At 58.3% G+C, this 24,714-nt stretch overlaps 3 protein-coding genes across 10 annotated transcripts in view; 1 reads left to right on the top strand and 2 right to left on the bottom strand.

Moving 5' to 3' along the window:
• Positions 1-160: 160 nt before the first annotated feature.
• On the bottom strand, positions 161-8,628 carry PDIA3 (protein disulfide isomerase family A member 3). Its single transcript, XM_072345933.1, has 13 exons — positions 8,372-8,628; positions 8,168-8,246; positions 7,188-7,305; positions 6,400-6,507; positions 5,395-5,524; positions 4,810-4,926; positions 4,232-4,357; positions 3,766-3,948; positions 3,104-3,212; positions 2,119-2,247; positions 1,353-1,432; positions 847-904; positions 161-568 (listed from the first exon to the last, which is right to left on the bottom strand). The coding sequence occupies exons 1-13, from the start codon at positions 8,530-8,532 to the stop codon at positions 449-451; spliced, it is 1,518 nt and encodes a 505-aa protein (XP_072202034.1). The 5' UTR covers positions 8,533-8,628; the 3' UTR covers positions 161-448.
• Positions 8,629-11,778: 3,150 nt separating this feature from the next.
• Positions 11,779-19,285, bottom strand: CKMT1A (creatine kinase, mitochondrial 1A). The gene is made up of 9 exons (XM_072345158.1): positions 19,039-19,285; positions 14,684-14,882; positions 14,472-14,567; positions 14,165-14,386; positions 13,686-13,771; positions 12,964-13,087; positions 12,689-12,823; positions 12,255-12,380; positions 11,779-12,025 (listed from the first exon to the last, which is right to left on the bottom strand). Exons 1-9 carry the CDS (start codon positions 19,185-19,187, stop codon positions 11,909-11,911), a joined length of 1,254 nt encoding a protein of 417 aa, XP_072201259.1. The 5' UTR covers positions 19,188-19,285; the 3' UTR covers positions 11,779-11,908.
• The window catches only part of PPIP5K1 (diphosphoinositol pentakisphosphate kinase 1), a 41,644-nt gene continuing 35,969 nt past the window's right edge, over positions 19,040-24,714 (top strand). For 4 of the 8 annotated variants that reach the window (XM_072345155.1, XM_072345154.1, XM_072345152.1 and 1 more), the window contains exons 1-3: positions 19,974-20,028; positions 22,902-23,069; positions 23,339-23,513. In XM_072345155.1, the coding sequence (XP_072201256.1) occupies positions 23,367-23,513 (147 nt within the window). In that variant the 5' untranslated portion in view covers positions 19,974-20,028; positions 22,902-23,069; positions 23,339-23,366. Of the gene's footprint in view, positions 19,177-19,973; positions 20,029-21,745; positions 21,906-22,901; positions 23,070-23,338; positions 23,514-24,714 lie in introns of those variants that run through there. The other 4 variants (XM_072345153.1, XM_072345156.1, XM_072345157.1 and 1 more) reach the window with 3 other exon arrangements.

The raw sequence follows: 24,714 nt of genomic DNA, 5'->3' as shown, positions 1-24,714 counted from the left end.
CATTAGCAGGAGAAATAAGGGCAAACTAAAAGCTGAGCTCACCGTCTAGAAGCAGGCCCTAAAGGCTCACTGAAAGAAACTAGACTCACAGCAGGAAGGTGTTGCTCAGAGAGCAGCAGCCTGATGTTACGTTTAATGAGCCTCCCCAGGACTGGGACACTTAAGTTTAAGGGGTCGTTTTATTGTTTCACTTCTCCAAATGTACAAAAAAAAATTAGAAAATAACCCTACCCCCACCCCCTCCCAAACCACAAAACAAACCAGGCTGGGGAGCCCCACAGCAGTGCAGCTGAGGGGCGGCAGGAAATTAAACAGAACTAGACACAGCAGCTGGAGCCCCTCAGCCCTCGTAGTCATCGGTTCTCCACAATCCAGAACTGGCCCCAGTCTGCCCAGTGCTTCCCCAATTCACACAGAGCCCATCCTGATAAGATGGTGAGCGGGTACTTTACAAATCCTCCTTTGCCTTCTTCTTGGATTTCTTGGCTTTATCCTCCTCCTGCAGCACAGGAGTGCTGCTTGCCTCCCGCTTCAAATAGCTGATGAAGTCGCTCACTTCTCTGCCACCCTGCAGAATACACAAGGCAGTGAGGAACAGCCTGTCCTCACTGTGGACTTCACCTTTGCTAGGAGAGTTCAGGTGCCAGCCAGGAGCCCAAACCAACTGCAAGCAGAACTCTCTCCTGTGGGTCTGCAGCACGCAGAACATTCCCAGCAGGTACCACGTGTGTTCTCTGGGTAACGGGGCAGAGCGCCAGGCACGACTCCAGAGAGACTGCACATCATTTGGAAACCTGGATTCTACCTCATCACTCCACAAAGCCCCAGGAGTTGCAGGACACTCACCTCATACTTCTTTGGACTTTGCTTCTTGCCAGCTGGAGCAAAGTAGATGGTGGGGAAGCTGAGGAAAGAAAACAGATGTCTGAGCTCAGGATGTGCTGCTTTATTCGGGCTCTGTCCTTCCAGACCATCTCTGAGGACTTGCATCCTTGCTCTAGTTTCACCTGGCAACAAGCTTAACCAGCTCTTAAGCCAGTACGTGCAGCATCCAAAAGCCTTGTCTTATCTGCACAGCTGGCTGAGCACAACTACAGTCACATTTGCTAGCTTTCCGAAGAGCAATTCCAGTGTTATTTTTGCACCACCAAGACCAGAATCACAGAAAGTTTGAGAAAGAGTTCAGTGAGACAAGCTTTTAGGTATGGCCAGGACACGTCCATGTAACCCCCTGTCCATACCCCTGTTCTCCCCAGGAACCTCTTTCAGATCTTCCATAGAAGATGCTGGTCAGAGACGGAAGCCTGAACTTGCGTCCACTGACACAGTGGTCTAACAGAAGTAGTACCTACCCTCTGACTTCATATGGCGAAGGCACATCATTGGCTGTAGCGTCCATTTTGGCAATGACAATATTGGGATCTTTACTAAGCTGTTGAAAGAGCACATTAATAAGCAATCCATAGCAGTTAAGACCAGAACGAAACTACCTACATCTAAGGTAGCGTGTCAGAAGATAGCACGTACCGTTCACAAAAAGGTGAGTAAAACTTATTTGAAGCAGTTTTCTTCTGCTTCAACGGGGGCACAGGGAACAATGCCCTCTTAATTGTGTAGGCAGCACAGAACTCCCGAAGGTACCTACTGCATTAGTCTGGTATGACTTCTGAGGAACGCTGACCCCAGAGGGACCGCCTGCCTTCAATCTTTTAGAAAGCAAACTGTGAGGATAAGCAGTGCCCAAGTAGGAAGGGTACCTGACGGCCACATAGGAAGAAGTTGGGCAGATCTGCAGACATATTTACACCAGCACTGAAAACATAACCTGATAGAAGGATAACTGTGTCATGCATGGTCCTTACGAGACTATAATCAGGGGGAAAAGACCCAAAAAGGAACTTTTCCACCCGAGGGCAGTCACTAAATAAGGTAATATTGATGCACCACCGCAAAACCAGCACAGTTAGTGCCATGCTCCAGATCCCGCCAATGCATTTCTGCATTTACAGGGAGGCACAGTTATACCATTACACTATAAAGACTGGAGAGACAGAATATGCAGAACTGTAAATGACAGCTTTGCAGCACTAAGCATTTGCAGTAGAGGCTCCGACTTACCTTCTCTCCCAGCTCTTTGTATTTGGGCTCCAGATTCTTGCAGTGGCCACACCAGGGTGCATAAAACTCTATCAGGACATCTTTGTCTTCTGCATTAACAATTTCATCAAAGTTCTCAGCAACCACCACCTGAAAGAGTTTGATTGCACAAAGTCTGGGTTTTTAACTCAGCAGTGAGGCAGTACCATGACATGTTATACCCCAGAAAGCCTGGCGTCCCACTGCATCTACACAGTGAGCACCAAACAGAACACACAGCTCTTCACCAAGCTGCAGCATCATGAACAAGTAGGCAAAAGCCCGTGAGAAGATACTGGCACCATCTGCAAGCGAATTTTGGACACTGTGACACTGCAGAAGAAAGGCAGAATAATTTATTTCTTAGTCCCAGCAAGCTCCAGGCTAAAGAACACTAAAGAACAAGGTTGGCTGTTATTTGCTGAGGTCATCCCAACCCACACGTAAATAAGCAGCGCATTTCACTCCTGTCTAAGACCCTCATCTGAACATAAAGCCATGGGAATACCTTCCTTCAGGGCAGATTCTAGTGGGATGAACAAGCAGTGGGAATTTAAACCATTATCCTAAGCTGATGAGATGACCACATAAGACTTCAGGAACTGAGCAGTTGTGACCAGCTTCAGAGCCATCCCATGGGGGAGGTACAAGTCAAGACAGCAAAATCCTTGTAAATCTCAATGATCCTGCACTCGCAGAGAGTATCAAGTGGGCTCATGAAGGACTTACTATGCCGAGAATAAAGTATGGAATCAAAACTGCGAGCTGAGTTTCTTTAGTTCAGAAGTGCAACGTAAGAGGGAATGAATTCTTTTTCTATAACACAGCACATACTTCTCAAGGTGCCACAACAGTACACTAGCAGCAAGGTATGCTTGCATATGCTGGCATACGACTAGAAGCTGCTGCTGAAGTGTTTTTTTTATCCACTAGCAGCAGCTTTTGCCTCCCCTGATACAACACTCACCTTCACAGGGCCATCATTGTTTTCAGGCACAGGCTCCGATTTCAGGTACTTTTTCAAGTTGCCACCAAAGTAATCATGCAAGAATCTCTCCAGAGCCTTTCCATCACGGCTGAAAGCAAAGTGACATTTTACAGCCACCGCGACACGTACAAGGATGAGAGATGAAAACTTTCAAGGCTGATTTAACCTCCTTCCACCCACATAACAGATGCCACCTGCATCTGTGAGAGCACCACTCTGGGGCCAGCTTAGAAGAACCCAGAACAAGCAGAACAGACCCCACTAAAGTTTTGGCACGAGCCGGGGTGCAAATTTCATTCTAGGTTTTAGGCCTTCCGAGCACCCTTAAATTTCTTCTCTTCTGAAGGAATGCTCAGCTATTCCCCTCCACGCCCCTCACTGAATATTATTTCCTAAGCAGACACTACACAAAGTTACAGAATTAAACTGAAGATGTTTAAAGACAGGACAGACTGGAAGCACTCTAGAGGGCAAGAAAGCACACGGGACAACTAAGAATCTTTCTGACCCAGAAGTCATTTCTTCCAGCAGAAAGATCCAGCTTTCCTATTTCCTCCAAGCTAATGAACAATTATCTGGTCAGACTCCCAGACCCAGCTCTATCAAGCAAGAAGCAACACTGCTAACATTCAAAAACTTACGAGAATTCTTCCTGCATGACATATTTATCTCCTTTAGCTGTTCTGATGGCAACAACAGGAGCCTCACCCACGCTGTTGTCTAGACCAAATTCTGACAGCTCATGGCCAAAGGTTTTCCGGCTAGCAACAGCAAATGACAGTTTATGACCAGCATCCAAGAACTTCTTTGCAATCATCATAACTCTGGAAAAAAAAAGACAAAAATCAACAAAGCGTGATTCCTTGGAACACTGCCTTCCACATGAGGAACACATCAGAAAGCAAGTAGGTGGGGCTTCAAACAAACACCTTGAGTTCAGCAGGCAGCAGCCAGCACAGTACTCTTGATTAGAAACCCAGTGAGGATTTTTCTGGGGGAGAACAAATCCCATATGGACATAAGAAACTCTTAAGTTGAACTACAGAACATCACCAATGCAGGGATCAAGTGAGAGAAGCAGATAACACTACCCCAGCCACTACGTACCGGTTGCGCCAGTAGTTTGAGCCCTTTGCATTTTTCTCATAGTCCACATCGTAGTATGCCACCAGTAGGTCCTTCCCTTGGATCAAGTCTTTGTTGTCTTCAGTCATATGCGGACAGATACCAAAGCTACCAATGAGACAGAGGTTAGCAGCTTTGACTTCACTGTTCAAATTCCATCCCCTCCCAGGAACGGTCTCAATACAGCATGTTCTTGATTCCCACCCAAGAACGCTTAATATCAGTAACCAGTGTGACACAGAAACATTTTGCCCATTCACACCCAGCCACAATTTCAATTAATACATCTGACCTACGGTTTAAGAGTGCATACTTCTCAGAAGTATGTATTTCTTTTAAACAGAAACCTGGTTGCTTGAATATAGAGAACAGATGTCAACAGCCACACCAGTATATCCAGAAAGAAGGGAGATAGCCCAAAGGAAACAGTGAAAGCAAGACAGCCCTTTTGGATACAGAAGAGGCAGCTACGCTTGGTGGAGAAAATGAGTTCTGACAGGATGGAACCCAACTTGGGATAGACTCTAGAGTATCACATCGTCCAGCAAGAAATCACTCACATATTCTCCTGGATAAATTTCTTGATCTTTGCACTGGTGATTTTGTCTTCAGTGTACTTGACGGTGCCGTCCTCAAACTTGTTTGCCAGTCGCGAAGGTCGGAATAGGACTACACCCCTGAGAGGAAGCAGATACCATCAATTAGTTCAAAGTATTGCTAGGCTTTCAAGGGGCAGCAGCTCAATGAGACTTCAGCCTCCAGTGATCACCCTCACTCAACATCCACAGCAAAGATGACGAGTCTCTCGGCAGCACTACTACACCAGATCTATTTGCCACGCTGTCTCTCATTATTCAGACAGGCCATGGCCTCCAGCAACAAGAAACTAGAAAGAGCATAACCAATGGGAAGGTAAAGCATCTATTGAGACACTTCCCACCTGGAGGGGGACAATAATTCTCTAGGTCCTGCAACTGCTCTATGATACCCAAACACTCCCACACACACACACACACACACACACACACACACAGTGACACCTGGGAACGCAACAATACCTTACAATATGCTCAGAAGGTTATTGACTGGAATTATTTTGTTCCAATTGCCTTAAAAAAAAACAACCCAAAACTTTAAGAACTTACTCTCCATCTTCCTCATACTTCTGCACCAATTGCTCCTCACTGGTGTGTGCAAAACGGTAGTTGTCTCTTAAGTTGTTGGCAGCTTTCATGAATTCAGAATAAGCATCACCAGAAGCATCTCTAAAGAAGCCTGCAGAAGAAAGACAGATGGTGACCTCGAACCAACTCAGCAGTAGTTACTGTGCAGCTCATCATTTGTCCTTACAGTGCATCAAAAGCTGTCTTCTGAATCACATTTCTCAATGCACATCCAGACTTTGGTTTTTGACAGTTTCTACCACTTTTAGTGGTAAACTTATGCACTCCTTCCCTTCCACCAGCAGAGAGTTACTCAAGAGTCAGTTGTTCAGCTGAAAGAGAACTATCTGCTGAGCACTACAGTTTCCATTTGCTGTCACATGTGACACTATTAGTGGTAGCAACAGTCAATGGTACATAACAGAAATAAGTTCAGAAATAAGTTCACCACTCAGCCCATTTCATTTGTATGGCGATGCCTGACCTGCACAAAGGAAAGCTGCTATTACCACTCGTAAACCATGATTGGATGATACAGGGATGATAAATACTATCATAGCAAGATTTCTAGAAATCCAAAGCCACCTCTTGACAGGCAGCCAAAAGAGCAACAAGCTTAAAAAAACAAACAAAAAAAAGACACTCCAGTGCCAGGAGCTCTGAAAGGCGGTCAAAGAGACACAGGGAAAAAAAAAGTTGGACTAAATCCCCAGAGGTCACCAAGTCCAATCTCCTCAAAGCAGAGCCAGCTGCAAAGCCAGGTCAACTTGCTCAGAACTTTTTCCAAACGAGTTTTGTAAGTTTTGAAACATCTCTGATCACTCGCTTCTGTTTTTTCCTTCCTGCCATGGAAGTCTTTTTTGCTCACATCCACCTGGAACTTCCCTTACTACACTTTAGGATACTGCCTCTTTTCTCAGCACATTTGCAATAGATCTTCCAGAGTCAAATGTACATTCATTTTAATTCTGCACTGATTCTACTCACCCACTACTGAAGCATCTTTATCACCAATGAATTTCTCAAAATCAGCCACAGAACTGAGAGCCACTGAAGCAGGTCCCGCCTGTTTCTTGAGATGACTGACAATTCCATCTTAAAATAAAGGTTAAACAATTAAGGAGATCCATCCAAAGCTCTACAAGATACTTTTCAAGTTCCCTGAAACAAAAGCCATTTCTGACAATTCTTCTACCAGGTCCCAAACCAAGCAGCCCAACAGTGACACAATAAACATGGCACGTACTGAATGTTTGTCATCACCACCTTTTCTTCACCTTCATTGTACTGAAAACTATCTTAGAAATGCAGAGCTTTTCAAAGCACTGCCCTGGTAAAGATGATTTTTTCAACGCTCTCATACCAAGAGCTGCACACGTATTACTAATGTGTTACAGAACACTACATTGTGGAAAATGATTCGCTAAATGAAAAACTGATCAGGAGACAACACCTCCTCCCTGCTGCCAAAGGAGTTCAGAGGTTACAGTTACTCTCCTGAAGCATTTTTCACATACCACCCATCAAAGATACTATGCTTTAAATATAATTTGGAAAACTTTACCTATAAGGGAGAGTTTTAAGTGCTACTAAGCACCCAGCACTCTTCCAACAGAAAGAGTTCTGGGAAGGGCAAAGGTGTGCATATGAATGGAATAATTCTTTGTACTTGTCAATACATTTCACACTCCTGAAACAACGTCTGCTCTGTGTGGGCCTCCCTTCTAGTGCTATTTCAGCAAGCAAGATGTAGACAGATGCCGACAAGCCCTCACCTGCTGTCCTGGGTCCATCGTAGGTTCCTGACTCTTCCCCATCTCGAAAAATCTTCAGGGTGGGATATCCACTGACTCCATACTTGTTACATGTGTTTGAATTTGCTGTACAGTCAACCTAAGACAAAAGAAATATCGCTACTCAGAGACTTTACAACCCAAACAAAAGCAGCTTTGCCACTGCACACACTATCACATATAAACTGGAACACTGAAGGGCTTAGAAACTCTCACATGCTTTTAACCAGGGCTGGATTCCTTCCATGTAAAGATCTGAGAAACATTTGTGAAATCGAAAGCAAGGCCCAAAACGAAAGCAAGCAGCTCACAGGGGACATGGTACAGACTCACTGAGAAGTCAATACTGCAGAGGATGTAACAGGTCTAACAGTGCGGTTGCACAGAAAAGATTTGAGGAAATACACAGGAAACTAAGTGGTTGCAACTTTGAGATACATTCCCCATAAGAACACTAGTAAGGGTAGACTCTTGTTGATGAGAGAATTCACAGGAATCAACTATTCTTAGCATCTTATCAACACTGAAGGTTTCTGCAACAGCTGAACCAAACAGAAGCCTGTAGGAATCCATGTCAACTTCCCATAAAGAAAGCAGCAGACTCTTATTTAACAAAATCATGCAAGTTTCCTGGTAGAAAAGGTGGCTCTTTAACGAAGTTCCTTGCTGTGTAAGGCAAGGTAAAATACCACAGCTACTTTGTACAGCAACTCTTGGATTGAGATGCACAGCTGCCAGACAGCTCTCCCCATCCGAGCCCCGTCCCAGACAGCAGCACACGCCCGTCTCACAGCCTCGCACCAACCGCAGCCCTCAACACGAGCCCGTATCCCGATATTTGAGTCCTCGAGGAGCTGCAGCCCATCGCAGCCCTGAGCCGCGGGCAGGCGGTGCAGCCCAGCAGAGGCGGTAGCAGAGGCTGCACACACCGCTTTCCTGCCACCGGGCCGCCCCTCACTCACCTTCACGAGCGGGACGATCCCCTTCAGTCTGGTCGCGGCCGCCTCGTATTCCGGCGCCAGCCGCTTGCAGTGCCCGCACCTGAGGGAGAAAGAGGAGGAGGGGCTTCAGTTCCGCCATCGCGCCTCGGCCCGGCCCGGCCCCACCTCCCCCCCCGGTCAGCCCCGCGCTGCCCCCAGGCCCGGCTCGGCCCCGCCGCCCCTCACCAGGGCGCAAAGAACTCCACGAGCACCAGCCCCGGGCGCTCGGCCAGGCCGCTCTCGAAATCGGCATCGCTGAGCTCCACCACGTCGGAGGCGCCGGCGGAGAGAGCGATCAACGGGAGGAGCAGCAGCAGAGCGGCGGGTGGCGGCCGAGGCACGGACATGGCGGGCGACCGCGCGGAGCTGCGCTCTCTCCTCGGCGGCGTCGGCGGCTGAACAGGCGCCGGGGGCCGCAGGCCGGAAGTCCCGCCTCCGCAGCCGGATCTGCCGTGTGGCAGCTCCCCATTGGGCGCCGCGCATTACGTCGCGAGAGCCGGGACCAATGGGCTGCCGAGCGGGGCGGGCGGGGAACCGCAGCGGCCGCCCCGCCCCCGCGGGCCGCCGGGTCCCGGTGCAGGTCGGGCCGCGAGAGGGCGGCGGGCGGCGGGCGGACCTCACGGCTCCGCCCGGTCCTCGGCTGGGGGCAGAGCGGCCATCGCTGCCGGCGCCGCGGCGGGAAAGGGTCTCGGCGCGCATCGCGACTCTGCGGCAGTCGCGGGCCCGGCTGAGGCTGCGCGCGGAGCGGATGGTCGCGGCCGGGAGGAGCGGCTGGAGCCGGTTCCTCAGCCGTGCCGCCCGGTCCCGGAGGCGCTTTGCATCAGGCCGGCTTCTCCCGCGGTGTCGCCGAGCCCCGCGCTGCTGGTGCACGAACAGCTCCTCCCTCCGGCAGCTGCTCCATCCCTGCACACCCGAGGAAGCGGAGCCGGCTGAGGCGCGGGGCTCATCGCCCCCGGTCTGCGCTGCTGCCCGCCGACAGCACCTTCATCTCCCCATACGCACGGCTGTGCAGCCCTCTGAGAGCACAGGAGCTGCTTTCCTCTCCTCACCCCGAGGCTGAGCGGCTCCCGCTCAGTGGCCGTTGGACCATTGCCCTGCAGCCCAGGCTGCGCTGTGTTGCGCTGCCGGCACAGCGCCCGCTGGACAGAAGCAGTTTGTCTGGAGCTGGGTGAGCGAGGACTGAGCACAACCGGTGCTCGGCTCCAGCCCCAGCACTTCGCTCTTTGCTGCGCTTTCCCAGCAGCCTTTGCCGGTGACACTTCGCAGGTTTCCGGTGCTTTGGCACTTGTCAAAAGCAGGACTCGGGTGGGGGCGCACTGAGGCGAGGTCCGAGCTTGTCCTGAAGCCTGAGCTCTACGAGCTGTGTGCCCGCGGCACCTGGCGCTCTTCTGAGTCTCTCCCGTGTGCATCTGACCGTGTGCTCTGGCCGGCAGTTAGTCAGCCCTGCGTTTTTCTCAGTGTCGGATCTCTGTACAGAACAACCATCTTCTACCTGCTCACTGAAATCCGTGAGCGCTCTCAGCCCCTCCCCGCTGTGCTGCTGCTGTTGCACTGTGCTGGGCTCCCCCTGTCTGAGGTCTCGCTCCTCATGCACAGCACGGCAGCAGCCCCGGGGTTCTGCCCTTTGCGCAGTAGCTCTGCAGAACACACCACGAGTACCAGCACCAGTGAAGTTCTGGCTCTTGTCTGTGGCCACCTACCCTGGCTGCAGCCAGCGTGGAGCGGCAGCCCCTCTTCCTGCTGTGTCCCATCACATCCTTTTCAGGACCCGGTGCCACAAACACGAGCCTTTGCCCCCAGGTCTCGGCCCCACTCACTGCCTTCTGCCACAGCCAGTCTGGTGTCTCTGCTGGGCCCGGTGGCTCAGTCCTCAGCACCAGCATTTGTCTCCCCATTTGTTTCCCTTGGTCGGGCATCCTCCTGTTCTCACCCTGTAACCCGGCCGGGAGAAACTCCCTGACAGCTGAGTCTGAGCAGACGCCTCACATGACAGAGCCATTTCCTTCTTGCAGCAGCTTTCCCCATGCTCCGCAGGCTGTCTTTACTCTCTTCAGCCCGGATAAGTGGCTTAGACTGCTGCAGGATATCTGGAAGATTCTCCCTATAAACAAGATCATCAGCGGAGCCTACGCTACGGTCTGGGAGCTGACTGGGTCGTTCCTCTTGCAGGATCCTGTTGCAGCCATCACTGTCGAATGCTGGGCCAGGCTCAGCACCGACCCCCCCGTCGCCCCCAGACCCCTCGAAGGGCGCTGCTCCGTCCAAGCAGCAGCACCGGGCTCCTCGACGGGAGGAGCCTTCCTCGCACCCACCGCCTCCAGACAAACGAGGCCGCCGCGCCGCCGTCACTGCGTTACTCCGGGACTCGCGGCTCCGCGCCTCCCGCGGCCGGCAGAGGGCGCCGCGGGGCTCCCCGGTAGCGGCGGGCGGGGTGCGCGGGGCGCGGCCGGGCACCGACCTGCCCGTCCGGAGGGCTGCCCGGGGGCTGAGCCGGGACCCGGCGTTGCGCACCGACCCGCTGCCGGCTGCTGGCTGCCCTGGGCTGGGCCCAGACGGGGGGGGAAAGTGGCGCCGCGCCGAGAAGCGTCTGCCGGGCGGGGCGTGGGGAGCTGCGGCAGCTTTTGGGATGGCGAACCACAATGTGGATCCGTGCGGGGTTCGGTCCCGCGGGGGCTGCGCCGCGCCGAACACCGGCCCGGGTGCCGCTGTGCCGCGGCTGCCTCGGACCGCGCGCTTGGGCCGCCCGGGCGCCGAGCTGGGAGGGTCAGGGCCGCGGGGCCGGGAGCCGCCTGCTGCTGGTGCTGCTGGTGCTGCTGGTGCTGGCGGTGCTGGGGCGGCTGCTCTGCGGGACGGGACGGGACCGCCGGGAGCTCGGCTGCTCGCCGGGTCACAGCTCGCGGGTTCGCAAGGGGTGGCGCCCGATGCTCGCCCTTGCCGGCGGCGACGAAGGGAACGGGCGGTGCCTGGCTCCGCAGCTCGGCTCGTGCTGCTCCTCGGGCCGTGCCCAGCAGGAGCTCCTTTCTGCTGCCTCCTGCCCGAACCCAGGCCTCGAATGGCTGCTATGGGGACAGCGGCGCTGCGCTATCCCTGAGCAGAGCTGTACGTGTATGTGTGTGTACGTGTGTGTATGAGCGCTGTGAAGGGCTCCCGGCAGCAGTGGGGACACAAGCCCTTCCCAAGGAGCACCAGGCTGGCACGCTCTGCTCTGACGGTGCTTTCTTTCCTGCAGACAGAAACACAGACAGAGCCAGGCCCCACCTTGGCTCTCTTCTGCCTGCCCGTGGCTTGCTGTGAGCACCCCCTAGCAAACCCGTGATGGGAACCCAGCCCTGCTCCCTCCATGCCCGCAGCAATGCCAGGAGCTCTTTCCCAAGCCCCTCTTGTCCCAGCAGTTCCAGGCACCCTGCTGCTAGCTGTCCCCAGGCTTCCTGTCGCCCGGCCGCATGCAGCCCCTGGGACTCCTCAGGCCCGTTCTCCCATGGGAGCAGTGGCCTGGGGAAATCCAGGGAGAGCTGCTCAAGGACACCGAGGCCTGTCTGTGCGCCTCTCTGCGGGCACAGGGCCGGGTGGGGTAAGGAGCAGAGAACCAAGGCTACAGCAGCACATGTTTATGGGGTCTGGCCTGGCTCTGTGCATAACAGTGCAGCGACATGCTGGGCACAGTGATGGCATAAGCTACAGGGGAAGCTGGGTCCTGCAGGGCTGGCGCTGCCTTGGCGTGGCTCAGTGCCGGAACTGTGGCACTGGGGAGGGGATGCGAATGTCCTGACCCTTCTCCAGCCGCCGCTCGCAGTCGATCAGGTAGTTCACACCGTCTATCACCAGCTGCACCAGTTCCACCTGCACCAGGAGCACAAAGTTCTGACTCGAGGCAGCCCTGGCCCCAGCCACCCTCCCGAGCCGTGCCAGCAGCCGCTGCATGAAGGGCACCTACTGTACCCGCGGAGCATGGTGCAGCCCCCAGGCCCCACTGCTGGCTTCAGCAGCAGCCGCAAAGCTGTTCTGGTGCTGCGGCGTGCACACGTGTTCACAACTGCTCTCGCCAAGAGCAGCTCTGCCCCTCTCGCACCTCTGATTTCCCCAGCCGGTCCAGGTTGGAGATGTCGAAGACGTTGCCGGTAGCTGCTGTGTCCACACCACCCGTCCCACGCTTCTGTAGCCGCAGGTTCTCCAGGATCTTGGGAAAGCGGCTGTCCTGGTGCCCAGAGAGGTGTCAGCGATCAGCACAACTGTCAGCCACAAATGACATCTCCCCGGGGCTGCCCTCCCCCGCCATGCAGCACCCCATCTGCAGCCCGGCCAGGGAGCCCGTCCTTAAGTAGATCCCATTCATCATGTGTGCCTGGCCCCTGCTGCTGCAGTGCGGGCACCGTGCGCTGTGCTGCTCCCCTGTGTGATCCTGAGCAGCACCCAGGTGTGTGCCACGCAGTGCTCTCGTTTTAGCAGGGCTGGGCTCCCCGTGCCTGCAGCCCTGGCTCCCCCAGCACCGTCTACAGTCATTACCTTGCTGAGCAGCGGCAGCTTGATGTGGACACCTGCCCGCAGCCCGGTGCCCAGGTTGGAGGGGCAGGTCAGGATGTATCCCAGCCTCTCGTTCCACATGAACTCCCAGCCTCGCTCCTGGATTAGTCGCTCCACCTGGGTTAGAGGCACAAAAAGCAGCTCAGTCCCCAGCCCAGCCCTTAGTGTGGGGCTGCCCAGCCCTGAGAGTGGGAGGGACACGAGTCCTGCAGGGCCCCCACCTGCAGGGCTGGCAAGGTAGTACCGAGGTTGCTCACCTCCTTCAGGCCCCGGCAGAACCGCTCAAAGACGCGCTTCATGTTGCCACCCTTCTCCATGGAGATGACGCGCGTGTGGTCCTCCTCGTTGATCCAGATCAGGAAGGTTTTCTCGTTGTTGTGCCTGGGAAGGGCAGTGCTTGGCTGTGCAGGGGCTGGTAGAGTCCTGTGCCCACACCGCCAGCAACAGCGGTGCCCAACCCCCTGCCGTAAAGGCACTGTGCCCTGAGGGTGGTGGGTGAGCGCACAGCCTGGCGGCTGCTCTGCGGCATGTGGGTGTGTGTAGGTGAGCTGGGAGCAGGAGGGAGAAGCAGATGTAAGTTTGGGGGTGGGTACGGTGTGCTGAGTGGGGTGCAGTGCCGGGCTTTGTCTGGGAAGCAGCCAGCAGGCACAGGCTTTTGTCAGCAGAGGGAACGATGTGCTGCAGAGCAGGCAGAGCTGGCAGCAGGGTCTGGGATGGCTGCAGAGCCGCCTGCTGCCATGTAAGGTACTGCGGATTATGCAGGGAGCAGCTGCCCCCGACTCCGTTGGATGCGGCCGGCGATAGGAAACCCGGCTGTGGGTGGGCAGGGAGAACACGGCTGTGGGCACAGAGCTGGGGAACGGCAGCCTGGAGGCGCCGGGGTCTGCGGGGCGGGAGCGCCGGCGGGGACAGCGGGATGGAGCAGCAGTGCCCTCCTCCTCCTGCCCTTTTGGTGGCCCAGCGCCAGGCAGGTCCTCACCAGATGCCTCGGGCGTCGGGCCAGTCCCGGGCCATTCCTGCTGCCGTCAGGAGCGGGGACACCGGCTTGTCAAAGAGGAAGTGGTCCTGCAGGGACACGGCGTGTCAGCGGGGCACGTGGCGGATACCGGGGCACCGTCCGTCTGGTCCCCGCGCACCACACGGGAGGTGAACGGTACTGGCTGTCCCTGTGCAGAGGCTGAGGGCGTGCAGCCCTCCCAATGCCAGCAGGGCAGCAGCCGCGTGCCACGCGTTCGCCTTTCCCTGGGCACGTGGAGGGACACAGGGAAGGAGCCAGAGAGCCCCACGAGCTTCTGGGGCCGCATTCAACTCCAACTTCTTATAAGCGGGGCCATAAGCAGCCTCTGCGGCGTGGGGCAGCCGCCCTGGGGACGGTGCCCCGGTGCTGCAGGGCTTGGGCAGGGAGAAGCGGTAGGAGGTGGTGTCAGGACGGGGTCCTGCCGGGGCTGCCCGACTCACGTCAATGAGCTGCTGCTGCTCCTTCTCTGTCATCTCGCTGAGACGGTAGTAGCGGCCCGACAGGTCCCCCGTGAGGCCGTTCAGAGCTTCCACCGTCACCTTCTCCACCTCCCGCCGCTCGGCGCGGGTGCAGGCAGGTGGAAGGCTCAGCCCACGGATGCTGCGCCCCGTCCGCACCCGGGATGAGAGCACATAGCGCTCATCAAAGTGGCCAAACTTAATCTAGAACAAAAGTGGGACGTTGGTGAGCAGAGCTGGCACTGAGCATCCCTGCCCCCAAGGGCAGGGCATGCGGCACCGTGCCCACCTTGGAAGCATCCAGGTCCGTGACGTGCTTCATGGTGCGGGGGTTGTACCCATTGTGCCGCTCCTGGATCACGGGGTCAAACAGCTCCGCAAACACCTGGAGGGACGCGGGACGGGGCAGCTCTTCAGAGCCAGTGCCACGAGGAGCCTTTGTGGGACGTGGCAGGTGCCCTACGGAGCCTGGAGCGTGGCGGGGCCCCAGCCATGTCTCACCTCATATGTCTCCTCATCACCAGCCACCATGCCCACGGTCTTGATGAAAGGGTGGCCTGGGTTGTCCACACCGGTCTGGATGCATTGGTCCAAGGTCCAGCCGTTGGGGGTGGCTTTGTCGCAGAGCCGCGCGTAGATGGCTGGCGTCAGGTTGCTGGCCATACAGTTGTTGTGTTTCCGCAGGTCAGGGTACTCAGCACTGTGGGAGGAGACACCAATGAACCTCCGTGTCCAGCGGTTTTGTGCTGAGTCTGACTGGGTTGGAGCTCATTTTCCCACTGCAGCCCACAGTGCTGTGTGTTACCCCCATAGCTATGATGGCCCTGACATAGCACCAACGTTCTGTGCCCTGCTGAGCAGCACTGGCACAGCACCATGGTCCTCCCCAGTCCTGTAGAGCCTGGGTCTGGGCAGGAGGAGGGGAGAGGGGACATCCCTGGGGCAGCTGGTCTAACCCAACCGAGGCATATTCCATACTGCACACATTGCATTCAGCAATAAAAGCTGGGGGCAGGGAGAAGGAAGGGCTCTCGTTATGGGATCGTCCATCTGCCCAAGTGACTGCTGCACATCCTGAGGCCCTGCTTCCCAAGGAGTGGCTGAGCATTGCTTGCTGATGGAAAATCAAGAATACATTTTTTTCTCCTTTTACTTCTGCATGACCTTTGTTTGTCCTTTATCTTTTTTCCCTCTTTCCATTGAGCTGCTCTTTATCTCAATGTGCTGTTAAGGAGCAAATCTCGAGTCCAGTCACCCCTTCCCTTACCTTATGGGTGAGTGTGACACCTACAAACTTCTTTTCCTGGCATTTTCTCCCTCTTGTCTCCCTGGGGTGTGGGAGTAAGGGCAGTGGGTGCTGCTGAGTGGCCATCAGCTGTCATCCACCCCAGGTCCCAGTGATGCCCCTGTCCTATGGAGACCACATGTGGAGAGAGACAGCTGCTGGCATTGCACGGGAGCAGAGATCAGCCCAAGCTGATGGCTGCTGTGAGGACAAGAGTCCATGAGCAAGTCTGGCTGGTGCACAGGGTGCAGCTCCTTATCAGCTGTGTACCAGGGCTTGGTGCTGGGAGTGCTTCGTGGCAGGCAGCCACGTCAGTCATGGCCCCACGTAGTGCCTGGGCACAGGGCTGCCAGCTCCGGGCTGTGCAGGGTTTGCTCTGCTCTGCACAGCACAGGACAGCTGCTCCTGCTGTGCCTCTGCTCCCAGTGTTTGGGTCTGTGTGTCTGTACACAGCCCTGGGGGCTCTGACCCCACGCAGCCCGGACGCTGTGGGGCAGGAAATGGGCTGACCCTGATCTGCAGCTGGTGGGAACTGCACTGCTCTGGCACAGTTTATTGTATTAGGGGGATGCTTTCCTCTAATCAGCTTAGCAGGAGGCCGTCTCCTGACCTCATTCCCACTTTAGCTGGGCTTTGTGCTTGTCCTGTGCTCACAGGGGAACTGGCGGAGCAGGACCCAACCACACTCTCCTTGGCCAAATCCCTCCCCCTGGAGGTGCCATTGTCTAGAGTGGGACAGGAACAGCCCTCCCCAGGTCAGGTGGACTGGAAGGTGGCCAGGGATATATGGCCCCTCTTCCTGAGGGAGGCACGGGCAGCTCAGGAGGGAGCAGAAGTGCCAGGTGCAGACCAGACCACCTCTGAGCTTTGGCATCTGCCAGGTGCCTAAGTCTGGCCTGAGTTTGGCTGCCAGCACCTGGCCCCATGCTGCTGTGCAGAGCAGCCCCTGTCCCCAGCCCTGAGTCTGCAGTCCAGGAGTGCACACTGGCACTGTGCCTATGGCTTGGCTGCTGCTTGTGGCTTCTGGAGTTTGCAGAAAGAAAGGGAGGCTGGGCTCGTGGTGCTGCTCTGCGTGGTGAAGCACTGGCTCCAGCCTGTCCCCTTACATGGAGGTGTTTGCTCCAGGCAGAGCCAGTCCCAGGCTGGGCTGAGGCTGCTCCCCATCCTACGCACATCTCTCTGCTGTTTGAGTTGCTCCGGCTCAAAGAATGCCTTGTTGCATGTGGGATGCAGCCTGCTCAGCCTCCTTTGTTGCTCCTGTCATTGGCTGGATGCGGACCCACGTCTCCCCAGTGCGAGACACTCTCATGAAAAGCATTTGCTGCTCAGAAAGGGACACTTGGATTTGTCCCTTCCCTGCCCCCAGCACTGCTCAGTGTGCCAGGACTGCAGCTCACTCTGCTTCCCACCCTGCTGCCAGCAGACTGCATTCAGAGCCAGCAGAGGTTGCTAAGGCGAGCAGGCTTGCTTGCAGCCAGAAGGAAGCTGTATTAGGTTTAAGTATGCTGTCTGCTATAAGCAGTCCTTACCCCCACTGCAAAGGGTTCAGAGACGTTAAAGCTCCAGGATCTGTGCCTGCTGCAGTGCTGATTTAGCTCTGTCCTGAGCAGACCTTTCCCCAGAACAGCCCTAAATCGCAGCCAGAAGATTTGGGCAATCTCTTTTCAGCCTTTCCAGAGCACCCCAACTAAGCTGCACGGGGTCAGGATAAGCAGAACATCAAAGGGGATGACAGTGTTATGCTTGGTGCTGTGCTCATTCCCAGCAGAGCCTGAGCAGAGCTGCACAGGGAGCCAAGGGTGCGCTGCGCTCTCCTGGCAGTCCAGGTTTCCTCTGCACAAGCAGGAAGGCGGCACCACACTTGGCCTTTTAGGGTTGCTGTCCCCTTGGTTTTGTTCCCAAATCCAGTTGTAGAACCGTGATCCCTTCATGCTGTTCTGTTCCCAGTGCCCGATGCTGAGTTGCAGGTGCATTCCCAGTAGGGTCCCCAGCCCTGGACGCCACGAGCCTTTCCAGCAGAGATGGACACGTTCCAGGGCAGTGCAGCAGGGAGGAGGCACCTCGCTGCCAGCGCAGCACCGTGGCCCTCTGTGTTTCAGGACAGGGCTGCTTGCAGGACCCTCTGTGCCCTTGCGCCAGGGGTGCTGTACCGGGCTCAGCAGGTACTGTGGGTCTGCCCGTGCTGTTGCACCTCCCGCAGCTGTCTGCACCGATCTAGCAGCCTTTTCCAGTGCCCTTTCCGGCGGCACCAACTACTGCTTACACAGCCGCGGGGGTCCCTCCCGCACCCAGACTCAGGGCCGCCCCCCACCCCGCAGGTCTCGCCAGGCCAGCACGCGTCCCTCAGCATCCCCACCCGATGCAGACCCGATGTCTGCGGCCCTGAGGCCGTTCAGAAAGCTCTCAAAGCAGCGCTGCTGGGCTGCGAACAGACGGCACCACGCGGCCGTTATCATTCACTCCGTTTCCATTCCGTTTCCACGGCCCAGCTTGGCGCTGGCTCTCGGCGAGGCGCTCTGCACGAGCAGCGCTCAGCCTGCAATGCAGAGCAGCACCGCGCGCTGACGGCACGCTGTTTGCTGCAGGATCGCAGCGGCCGCGTGTGTTTGCAGCAGCAGCGCTCTGCCTCCTCTGTTCTGCACCTTCCCCCGCACCATCTCTGCCGGCAGCGGGACGAAGCCCTCGCTCCCCGCTCCCCGCCCGTCGCCGGGCCGTGCCGCTCTGCTGCCGGCCGCAACCTCTGGCGAGGAGCGGTATGAAGGGCGCGACGTGAGAGCTTCGGCGCTGGAGCTGCAGCCTCGGCCCCGCTGCACAGCTCCGACGCGACCGGAGGCTCCCACGGAGCCGCGTCACCCCAGAAGCACCCGTAAGCCAGGCGGGGCGCCGCGCCCGCTCCAAGCGCGCACCTCGGAGCTCATCTCTGCTTGAAACCGCCAGCGCAGCACGAATGGCCGCGCCGCAGCCGCGGACCTCGTTCTCCCTCCGCCCCGAGCTGCGAGGGCAAGGCCCGGCCGGGAAGCCCCCCGCTGCTCTGACGACCGCGCTGAGCTGTGTCCGCGCCCGACATCCTCGCGGTGCCGCCCCCGACAGACCGAACCCTGCTCTCCCCCCCCCACTCCCGCCCCGCATCGCTCGCAGCCCTCGGCAGGGACCCTTCCGCAGCCCCGGAGCGGCGCTTTGCCCCAGCTCCGCCGGCCCCGGGCTCCCCGTTCCCGACCCGGGCGCGGCGCGGCGATGTCCCCGCGGGCCGACTCCGCGCTGCCCCAAGGTGGGCACGGACCCGGTCCGGGGAGCCCCGCGCTCCGGTGTCCTTGGAATCGGGGACGGCGGATCCCGCAGCCGCGCCGTGCCCGCGCCGTTCCCTTTCCCGGCCGCCCGAGGCGGAAGGTTTTGGTCCCGCCGGAGGAGTCAGTGCCCCCCGGCGGGCTCCTAGATGGGCGCCGACCGCGACCCCGGTCACTGCCGCCCCGGGGCTCGGGATGCCTCGGGGAGCTGCGGGAGCCCCGCGCCCCCTCCCCCTGCCCGCCGCCGCCGCCCCCGCACGTGCGCCCCCGCCGCCCGCTCCCGGTACCTGGGCGGGTAGCGCCGTCGCTGCCGCTCGCCGGCGCTGACCGAGTCCCGGGCGAGCAGAAAGCCGGCGGCGAGCGAACCGGCGCCCACCATGGCCAGGAGCCCGGCGGAGCGGCGGGCGGAGAGAGCGCGGGCGAAGGTGCTGGTCATCGCGGAGCGGGGAGCGAGCGCGGCGAGGGCCGGCGGAGGACGTGATGGGAATGGGAACGGCGGCGGCGGGAGGGCGCGCGGGGGGCGGGGAGCGGCGGCGCGGGGCGGGGGGGGCGGAGGGGCACCGCCACCTGCTCGGGCCGCCCCGCCCCGCCCCGGGGCCGCCGTCGCCTTCAGCACCGCACGTCGGACAGCGCCGGGGGGCCGCGCCCGACCGGACCGGACCGGACCCCGAGCGCCGGGATACGGACATCGGCCCGGCGGCACCTCCCGGCCCGGACCCCGCGGGGACTTCGGGCGGGCGCGGCACAGCGCGAAGGCGCGGCCGGGGCAAAGTCCGCGCACCTGCGGCCGGGAGCGGCGGGGAGCGCGGCCCGGGATGCGTTGCCCGACGGCGCGGGGCGGGCGGGGCGGGGCGGCCTGTGCTGAGGAGGGCGGCCATCACCGCCGTCAGCTCCCCCGCCGCTCTCGCACGCCGAGGACGGCCGGGGCCGGGGCTGCCGGTCCGCGCACACAGCGCGCTCGGCGTCGAGCGGCCCCGCGCTGCCTTTGGGACGGGAGCGGCGGCCCGGGTCGGGTCGGGGTCCCGCGGGCCGCTCCCGCAGGAGGTTCCCGGAGCGGCGGTACCGGCGCGGTTGCCGTGGGAACGCGGGAGGCGGTGGCGCCGCCCGCTGCAGAGCTGGCGCCCACGTGCTCGCAGCGCCGCCCGCCGCCGCCAGGTGCCGCCACGCCGCTCCCGGCCGTCCCGCCTCCGCGCTCCCATTGGCTGGCGGCGGCCGTCAGCGCGTCGCGATTGGCTGCTGGCGGCATCGGCGGCGCAGGGTGCGCTCGGAGGCCGCAGGTGAGCGGAGGGAAATGGCGGCGCCCGGCGTGGCGCCCCCTGCTGCCAACGGCGGGACGGGGCGGGGCGGGAGAGCTCCGTGAGCCGGGCCGGGATCGGGGGGACGGCACCGGGGGGGGGGGGGAGGGGAGAGAGGTGGGGAATGGAAGGAAGGCAGGCAGGAAGGCAGGCAGGCAGGCCGAGGGTCGCAGCGCTGCCGGGCCCCGCTTTGCGGGCAGCGACGATGGGGGTCAGCGCCGCCCCTCGGTGCGGGCCCGGTTTCTCCAGCGTCCCCCCAGCCCCGCCGCGGCGGCTGCCCTCACTCCGCCCGCAGCCCTCGAGCTGTCGACAGCCCCACAGGCGCCGAACGGCCGTGCCCGGAGCTCTGCGGGCCGCGCTCTCCCCGGGCCCCGCGGCGCCCGTCCCGTCCCGTCCCGTCCCGTGCACAGCACTCTCCGGTCGCGCGGGGCTCCGCTCCGAACCCCCACCCGCGCTCCCCCGCCCCCACCGGAGCTCCGCAGGCCGCGGGAGCGCAGCGCGGGGCGGGGCGCAGCCCGTGCAGAGGAGCCTGCAGGCAGCCCGCGTTAGCGGAGCGCTGACACCGCCGGCATCGCTGCGCTGCTGTGCAGCCCTCCCCGCTTTAAAACCTTCCGGAAGTGCCGCTTTCCTCTGCGGTTCGCTCTTAAAGCGTTACTGGCGGTTACGAGCCCAAGGAGGCTGCGGGTGCCCCATCCCTGCAGGCGGTCAAGGCCAGGCTGGATGTGGCTCCGGGCTGCCCGGGCTGCTGCTTGGTGACCTACACCCAGCACGGGGTCGGTCCTGTTCAACCCCGGCCGTTCCGTGTCCTCTGTTTCTCAGGCATTCCGATGCTGTAACGCTTCACACGTAACGATCCCATGAATCTCGCGGCAAAAGCCATCAAGGTAATGCCGTGAGAAGGGAGCGGAGCCGCGCAGAGCTGCGGGCTGCAGGGCGGCCGTCGGGTCACTGTATCTGCTGCTGCCGATGGGGCACGATGAGCTGCTGTGTTAGTGTGGAAGGCTTCCTTTTAACACAGCGTGTCCAAACTGTGTGTAATTATTAACTCCGGCTGTGTGGGCATTTTATCTGAAGTGATTCAGCGTTGACGTGGTGCAGGCTTTGATAAGAGTGCGGCTCTCACCTTGTGTGTGCAGTGAGCCTTCATGCAAATAGTGCTTCCGACAATGGGAGCAGCTGCTTGGGCAGGGATCCTTTGCACGCCGTGGGTTTGGGATGGAGGCTGAGCGGCGGCGGTGGATTCGTGTGGGGATTTTTCAGTCCCTGCAGCAGCTGTTGGTTCGGCGCCAGTTCCAGTGTCAGTATCTCCAAGTGCCCGCCTCGTGCTCTGGTTGTACTCCCTTTCATCAGCACAGCCCGACGCAGCAGGGTTTGCTCCCCCAGGAGCACTGCAGGGATGATGGCTGATGTGGCCTTTGGCTTTGGTGGGTGCTGGGGTTTCCTCTGTGTTTCCGTGTAGCACGACACTGGCTCCAGGAATAACCGTGGAGCAAAGCAGAGCAAAGCAAAGATTATCATCTTTTTTTTCCCTCTAGGCTGGAATCAGAGAACTTGTTGCGTTCTTAGTTCTTAGGGCAAAGGTTTTCCTGCTGCTCGGTCCTTTTTGTCCAGGAGGGAGGAGAGAGCAAACGATTGGAGAAAGCGGTCCTCCTCCTCCTCCTCTTTGCTTCATTAAATTCTCAGCCACAGAGCTGACAGTGCTTGGGTACAGCTGCACCGTGCTGCTGTGCGGGGCAGGGGGGTGGGCACCGCTCCCGAGGATCTCCTCCTGTCCGCGTGTGCAGCGGTGGGGCGGCACAGTGAGCGCCTGCACGGCGGTGCTGCTGCGCTGCCGCTGGCTCAGCCTGTGGATCCCGGCAGTAAGTGCTGCTGGTTGTGATGTGTGTGTGCTGTGAGCGCTCCAGGTGTGTGTGGGGGTGGGCACGGTGTGATCTCGGTGGAGGTGTCCTCGTGTGGGAGGTGGCAGCTGGGCTGCGTCGCTTTGTGTCACCCCGTGTCACATCGCACGGCCCGGGGCTCCCCCTGCCCGCAGAGCGCCGTGCTCCTGCCCTTCTGTGAGTGCCCTTCTGCACGGAGGCACGCCTGCTTTCTCTGCCTATTTCCAAGGGTTCTGCAGAGGCAATTGGATCGCTGTCTGTTTGTTCCTTCTGCCTGTTGCCAGCCTGTTTGGATTCCTGCCTGCAGGCTGGAGGCGTTTGAGTCCATCCCTGCTTTGTGGAGAACTGGCAGGGAAGAATGGGTCCCCATACTGCCTGTGACTGTACACTCTTCTGTGGCGTATGGGCTGCCGGGGTGGGTGTGCTTAGAAGATGCATCAGCTGTCAGTCTGGGGAAGGCTGGAAATCATATGATAGCATGAGGAGCAGTGGAAGGGCGCGTCTAGTGCCCATGTGTAGGAAATAAGAGCATGAGGTGTTTGCTAAGTCATCTGCTCCAGGCTGCACTTCCTGTGCTGGGGCAGAGGGAGGAGGGAGGCAGTCAAGGTGAAGGGCAACCACTCGGCATTTCTGAGTGCGCAGCTATGGGCAGAGGTGAACAGCTGTGTCCTTGCTGGGGGGAGGACACATATGTGCGTTCAGCTCAGCTGCTGGCGTGGCAGTCAGTGCTGCTCCAGGACATGCTCCTTTCCTGGTGTTTTTGAAGCACAGACTGTGTCCTGCTGACCAGACCCCGTGCTCACAGGTAGATCACAGCCAACCTGCCAACTCAGGAGCCCTGAGCTGCAAACCTGCATTTGAGCTGCTGCTGCTTCCTCCGTGACCTCTTTCTCCAAAGCTGTTGCTTTTGTTCCTTTCCTCCCCCTTAGACTCACATGCTTCTCAAACCACTCTCTTACTGTCTCTCTGTTACTGCAGGTCTTCTTGAGCTAAAAGGATGAAAATTGGCTATTGGAAGGTCACCGTCACCCTGCTGAGCTTCATCCCAACTTCTGGGTCCCGGCTGATGTCTCTGGGTGCACAAGGCTGCGAGCGTGTCCCCCCCCCCACTGCGTGATTCAGACGGCGCTTGGAGCATGCATCACTGTAAGGGTTAAACTGATTCCACCCAGCAGTGCCACTGCCCCTTTCCTGGCTGATGCCAGAGGGCTCTCTGCAAGCGGAGATCCTTGTCCAAATGGTTCTGAATCCCGGACCCCCTCCCACCCGAGGGTCTCTCCTGCACACTGCTCTCTTTAGGCTTTACCCCTGTGTGTCCCATGCAGCACAGCCCTGGGCTCACTCCCTCCCTGCTCCCAGCAGTGCCAGCCCTGGCCCAGCCCTTCATCACCCCTTTCTCTGCACTGTGGTTCCAGAGCGGGATGGTCGGCCACCGGTGCTGCCATGTCGTCCCTGACGACCTCCAGTGAGGGAGAGAATCCCGTTCCCCGGTTTGTGGTGGGTTCCCGGGATGATGAGACAGACTTCCTGGGATCAAACGTGAAGATGGATGAAACGGATTTCTTTGAAGATGATGAAGAGGAGGAGTCGGTAAGGAGCTCCCGGCTTCTGGGCTGTGCCTGCACGACTTCTGAGGCTGTGAGGGCTGCAGGGCTGTGGCCCCGGGCAGTGTGGCAGAGCCATACGGAGGGCAGTGACATTTCTGACGTACTGTTGTGCTGCTGGACCCGGTGCCTCTTGCTGCAGTAAATCCCGGTCTCTTGGCTTGCAGGTCTCCTCCAGCTACAGCAGCAGATTTCCTTCTCCTAGCAGCTTAACCCCAGCATTACTGTAAACCTTGCTACTTCACCAGGGATTTTATTTTTTTTGAGGAAAGCTGTGGGAGTTATGAGCAGGGCAGAGATTTCTGCAGAGGAAGCATTTGCTCTTTTCTGTAGCCTCCAGGAACAGGCTGCAGAAAAGGAGAATCTTTTCCAGCTCCTGACTGCCTTTGGCTTCTGTTCAGCCCACCCTTTCAGTCCCCTCAATGGCCTCTGTAAGGAGCTTCTGTTTGGATGTGCTTCCTTCATCCTTCCTTTCGGTGGGCTGGACAAAGGGACTGAAGCTTGTTCCCAGGATGGGACGTAGGGACCTTGCAGAACGTTAATCAGCCGTTATCCTGTCTCTGTGCAGCCTCTGGGGGCTCACACGGGTTTATCCTGCAGCACAGTTAGAAAACGTTGGCAGCAGCATATGCTGACCTGCTCCTTAGGAGAGGGGAAGTAGATTTTCCAAAGACAATATGGAGGAACTGGTGACTGGCTGTGACTTGTCACCGCATGACCTTTGGGCAAGGGCACTGCTGTGAGAACTCTACCCTCTCATTCCCATGATTCGTCTGGGACTTGTTTCGGCTCGGTGGTAGCTGGTGGTGGTGGTGGGGTTTGGTTTGGAATGGGCTGAGCGTGTTACTTTAGAGTGGGGTGGAATGGCCCTCGCTTCATTCCTGAGAAAATCACCTGTCCATCCCAGAGAAGTGTGCTGCCTCGGGCACACTGAGGAGACATTTCCTCCTCTGCGGTTCAGAGGAGCTCCTCTTCCCCCATGTGGACGTTGTAGGGCTCTGCACAGTCCTCTGCTGCACCCATTTGGGAAGCATCCAGCATGTTTTGCTATAAAACACTTGCAGCTCTTCTCTGAGTCCTCTCATATCTGCCAGCTGTCCGGCTGAGTTCTGGGCCAGAGACCATGATGCGGGCTTCCAGCTCTGCTGTATGTTTGATTGCCAGATACTTATTTCTGACCTTAGCAG

This window comes from Excalfactoria chinensis, chromosome 10, assembly GCF_039878825.1.
Source record: "Excalfactoria chinensis isolate bCotChi1 chromosome 10, bCotChi1.hap2, whole genome shotgun sequence".
Classification (NCBI taxonomy): domain Eukaryota; kingdom Metazoa; phylum Chordata; class Aves; order Galliformes; family Phasianidae; genus Excalfactoria; species Excalfactoria chinensis.
This window is presented reverse-complemented; position numbering and strand designations above follow the sequence as displayed.